Source organism: Poromitra crassiceps (genome assembly GCF_964638095.1).
Source record: "Poromitra crassiceps genome assembly, contig: HAP1_SCAFFOLD_1305, whole genome shotgun sequence".
In the NCBI taxonomy this organism is placed as follows: Eukaryota; Metazoa; Chordata; class Actinopteri; order Beryciformes; family Melamphaidae; genus Poromitra; species Poromitra crassiceps.
In genome coordinates, this window is record NW_028151105.1 from 29,425 (window position 1) to 34,950 (window position 5,526).

Sequence of the window (5,526 nt, forward strand, 5' to 3'; positions counted from 1 at the left end):
CCCAGGACCTTCTAGCTGTGAAGCGACAGCATTTACCAATGCGCCACCATGCCCCCCCCACGTGAATTTCTTTTGTGTGTATGTGTGCACAGGGCATAAGCAACTAGTGTACATTCAATTCCTGCGGAAGAAACTAAATATGGCTTTAATTCACAACTGAGATGTCAAACCAAAATACTCTTATTAGCCTCCACCTGAATGCAAGGGGACAAGCATCACAGGCACAGCAAAAGGAGGAATTTACACCTGTACCAATTTGACTAACAAAATGATGATTTATGGTTATGTAGCACTCCCATTCAGTTGGTGAGTACATTAGCTATCAACAGAGAGAGTATCAGCAGAGAAGCAAACCATGTACTCCACTTGGTTCTTAACTACCCACAATCCAAAAAGCTGCTTAAATATCACTTGAAAAAAACAGGAATCATTTGTTAAGTTCATTACTCCAAAATGCAAACATTCATTAGCATTAGACATGAGCAATCTCATCTCTCATGTGGGAAAAGTCAACTACATTAGTGACACTTTTCCCTTCACTGCGAACACTACTTCAATTGGCGGAAGAAAAAACCCAGTAGGAAGACCTAATTAATTCCCTTGTGTTGTTTGCTATACAATCGACTCTCGTAAGTTTTCCGGTAAGACGAAGACCATTCGGTGTGGGGCAGAATGTAACACAACCTCACTGGTAATCTCGACGGGTACAACCATGAGATTCGGCCCGATGGGTTCTGGACCACTCTGGGCCACCAGAGACAGTGTCTCTGGCGTGACAGGCTCTCGACTCGGTCGGGATCGCATAGCAGCCTGCTCCATCTCCTCCGCAAGGTCCGCGTCGCTCCCATAAAGCACTCCCATCTTTAGCGCGAGCAGCCCCTGTTTCTCTGGCGGCTCCTCGCCTCCGTCATTTCTGTTCCGCCTCTTGGAGCGGCGCATAAAAGAGGCATGGCGTATGGAGCGTTTCAGCAGGTGTTTGCGGTACGCCCTCTGAATGACGACGGCCGCCAGCTCCTCCTCTTTGCGGCGCAGCGTGGTGGTGATGGGCGCGAAGGAGTCTGAGGTGGGGTTGCTCGATGCAAACTTAGCCTCCATGCTCAACCGCATCGCCGCCATCTCCACCGTATCTCCCAGGACCATCTGAGTGACGGCCATCAGAAGGTCCATGCTGTGGATCCTGTCCCCGATCACCAGGGGCAGGTCCATTTCCATCAGACGCAGCCGGTTGGGCTTGGCCACCTTCAGCGGCATCTGCAGGGCGTCACAGAAATCGGACAGCCGGCCGTAGTCGATGAACTGAGTGCCTTCCGTGTCAAACCTCTCCCAAGTCTCATTGAACATCTCAAAGTCCTCCTCGCAGAGCAGGTCTCCGCTCTCCTCCTGGGCCACATTGAAGTTCTCCAGGATGATGGCAATGTACATGTTGACCACCACCAAGAACGAGATGATGATGTAGCTGCAGAAGAACATGATGCCCATGGCCGGGTTGCCGCAGTTGCCCCTCACATCCGAGCCTGGGTTCTCAAAGTCGGGCTCACAGTCCGGAGACTCGCTGTTCAGGATGGGGAGCAAAAGCCCGTCCCAGCCCGCTGATGTTGTGATCTCAAACAAGCAGATAATGCTGCCGCCGAACGTCTCAAAGTTAAAGATGTCGTCGATTCCAGCCTGCCTTTTAATATAGGCAAAGTTAGACATGCCAAATATGGAGAAGATGAACATGATGAGGAAGAGCAGGAGACCGATATTGAATAGGGCAGGCAGTGACATCATCAGAGCAAATAGCAGCGTCCGAATGCCCTTGGCTCCTTTAATAAGACGCAGAATTCTGCCTATTCTGGCCAGTCTGATCACTCTGAACAGAGTGGGTGACACAAAGTATTTCTCAATGAGGTCTGCAAGCATTATACCTGAAATAAAAGAAGATGAACTGCAGTTAGGGGGTGCATTGAATAAGGTCTGAACATACTATAATTGCAATTCTATTTCCAATCAATATGATTCAAAGCTGCTATTAGATACCCACCAGAAATAGACAAGATGACCACAACAAAATCAAAGACATTCCATCCATTGGTGAAGTAATACTGTCGGAGGGCAAACATCTTTAACACGCACTCTCCGGTGAAGACGACGATGAAGGCGACGTTGACTTGAAAGAGGAAGTGCTCCTTCTCTGCACTTTGGTCGTCCGTCTCCACCATCATGGTCACCATGTTGAGGCAGATCAGGACCATGATGAAGATGTCAAAGAACTGCTGACTGATGAAGTCAAACACCACGCCTTGGATTGGGTTCTTCGGGTCAGAGGGAGGGGGACAGAAACACACATTCCATGGGGTCATTGGGCCTGTTCACACCACTGCTGTGCAGAGAAGGTTAATGCTGAGGTCAGTGATGACACCATCATGCCACGCATGCCAAGCTGATGTCTCATCGGCTTGGCTTCCCTTGTTGATACGTATAAACTTCAATCAATGCAGTTAGATACCAGTTTAGATTCATTCCAAGAACATATGGCATGCATCACAACACACTAATTACTAATATTATCACTGGCTGAAATAAAAATGTGCTTATAAAATGAACACACTGTTGGTCGTGGAATTGGCTTCTGTGGCTTCTTGGCACCGAGTTTCTTCATGGCTTCATAGTATTTCTTTTGCTCCTCAGTCATAAATAGGTCTTTATCTCCGTGCAGACACAACAGAACAGACACAACAGCACAGACACAACAGACACAACAGAACAGACACAACACAATACAAAGATCATTATGGGGATCAAAATATGAAATGACAACTGCTCACAAATGCGTATAACCAGAGGTTTTCAAAGTGGGAGGCAGGCCTCTCCAGGGCGCTCCAAGCAGTTTCGGGGAAGGCTCAGTGAGTGGAAGTGTGGGGGGGCGGGGGAGGGGCGAAGGGGGGGATTGTTATTAGATTAGTTATCAAATGGAGATCACATAGAATAGGCTAAATGTGTGGGATTTGGTTAAAGATAGTTCAGAGATACAGTAGTAGTTTGGGGAATTTTACTGTTTTTCCAACTTTCCCAGAGTCAGAAAGAAATACATGCCTTCAGACATACCTTCTTTATGTATTTGGTGTAGTCCGAAGTATGTCAAACAGCAATATCAGGCTATCTTGGCTCAATTGTTGAATGTCTATGTGATCAAATAGCATAATCATGATCCAATAGGCATCTAGGAATTGAGTGAGGGGGACGCCTTTTTCCAAGCTTTGCCTGGGGGAGGCCCACAGTCTCAGACTATGAAAACCCCTGCTTTAAACTGAAACACATGTGTAATTTATAGGGAAATCTGGTATTCCAACAGTTGGAATTTCTCATTTCAAGCAGTGTGACACTTATCTTTTTCTTCTGCTGGTTGAAATTGTCAATAATGACACCAATGAAGAGATTGAGTGTGAAGAAGGAGCCAAAGATGATGAAGATGACAAAGTACATGTACATGTAGAGGTTGATCTCATAAGAGGGTTGCTCCTCCACCTACAAGGAGCAAGACATGTCATCTTATTAAAATATTCTTTTGACGAGTGGGCAGTCCGCCCCTTCACATTTTCTTTTAATCTCTTATTAGGTAGGACATATGAGTGGGGAGATCAGTATAGTCGGTTATGGTGGAATTCGATCCTATCCTAGCCAGGAAAGGCACGCGTTGATCCACAGATGGGACTCACTTCACCATCACCATCTGCACTACAACGTCTGATCATGAACATATCCAATGATGTCAGAATGCAAAGTGGCAAGAGAAGGCGAAGGGGAGGGAACGTATATCAACCCCTCAACTAAGCAGCTGGATTAATCTTCTTGGCTGCACTCCAACAAGTTTTATATGGCTAGATTTTTTTTTACTTAATTTACTTACTGTCTCAAAATACAGTTATTTGGGGATTTAATTGTTGGATAATACTGATATTTTAAAGTAGAGAAGTAGAGAAAAAAATCTGATTTTCTTTGTGAATTAATAAAATGGATTCAAGCCCCCCCCCCCCCCCCCCAAAAAAAAAGTTTAAGATACAAACGTACTATAATTGTAATACTGTACTATTAAGTAATTTTCTAACACACCAAAAGCAAAGTATATAGTGACACAATTTTGATGAAACGAGGTAGGCTAATGTAGACAGACAAAAGAGATTTCAAATAATGAAGAAGAAAAAAGTTCCAAGGAATGTCCTGGGAACAAACTAATGTTTAATTAAAGGCGTACTACTTAGGGAGACTGTAAAAAGGAAGTTAACAACAAACTGAATTCAAGATGCAATACTTTATTGGCCATGTCAACAGAGTTGATTGGGATTTGTCTTAATCAGCTCACAGACATAGACAAGCCAATAAAACCAAAATGAACAAATAGCAGAATACACCAATTCACCAAACACCATGTAGCCTATTAGACACTACAACGCTACACCATAAAGGGGGGGGGGTTTAGCTGCAACAACACTGGATAGTGTTTAACGTGTGATGTAGACCCACTGGATAAGTGCTACAAGTGCATAATAATAGAGTAATAAAATTCAATACAGTAAAATATTGAAATTGTAAACAATAACTACGTACCTCTCTTGAGTCAACTGCAGCATACATGATGTCCATCCAACCTTTAAATGTTGCCTGCAAACAGAAAGCATTGTTTTCAAGGAAAATGTAGATCAGGGGTGGCCAAACTTTTTTGGTTGTGGGCCGCATACAGAAAAATATAAGGAGTCGCGGGCCAAACAATATTAAGCGTGGCAGTTTTTGCGGCAAAAAAAATTGGACCAGAAAACCCTTTTCCCAGAAAAAATGTAATTTCTACCTAAATAAATATATGACACATATAGTTTATTGATGTGCTCACCTATTACAATGGGTATTTCTGTATGTTTTCAAATTTTCTTTTCCTGTGCCAACAGGTTAAGACAGAGATCATTTAACATAACATTAGTATTAAACATTAATTCAGTATTAAAAATGTTTAAAAATAAATAGACCAGGTCAGGGTACTCAAGTAGCCTATAACCCATTTTCAATGGTTTTAAATTGAAAAAACGAAATGTTTTTTCGTTTTCGTTTTCAGTTTTCAGTTTTAAACTTTAAAACAGAAAAACTGAAAAGTTTTTTTTTTTTGTGTGTGCTAAATTCATGGCGGGCCACTTAAAAATGGGCAGCGTAGAGTATAGATCTGTTTCACAGTCTATCGTACCAGCAGTGTGTCAAACACCAACAACCTCTTTTTGTGAGCATATCATTGAAGCAGTCTTGCTCACCACTTGAAGCAGGGACAGATAGCCCAATCCAACATTGTCAAAGTTGACCTTGACGTTGGCCCAGTGGGCATCCTGTGTGGCTTCTTTGATGGCCATGCAGTCGCTGAAGTTGTTGACCTCAGTCATGGGGAAAAGCTCCTCTGAGGTGGTGTTGATGCAGCGGTAGAACTTTCCAGCAAACAGGTTGACCCCCATGATGCTGAAGATGAGCCAGAAGATCAGACACACCAGCAGCACATTGAAGATGGAG

The 5,526-nt window shown here is 43.6% G+C and overlaps 1 protein-coding gene across 1 annotated transcript; it reads right to left on the minus strand.

Moving 5' to 3' along the window:
* Window positions 1-612: 612 nt before the first annotated feature.
* Window positions 613-5,522, minus strand: LOC310771810 (sodium channel protein type 4 subunit alpha A-like; the record flags this gene model as incomplete). Its single annotated transcript, XM_083664325.1, has 6 exons — window positions 613-1,907; window positions 2,024-2,294; window positions 2,591-2,688; window positions 3,366-3,507; window positions 4,588-4,641; window positions 5,277-5,522. Coding segments are annotated over 6 exons (2,106 nt in total), but the record flags the coding sequence as incomplete, so codon positions are not given.
* Between the last annotated feature and the right edge of the window lie 4 nt (window positions 5,523-5,526).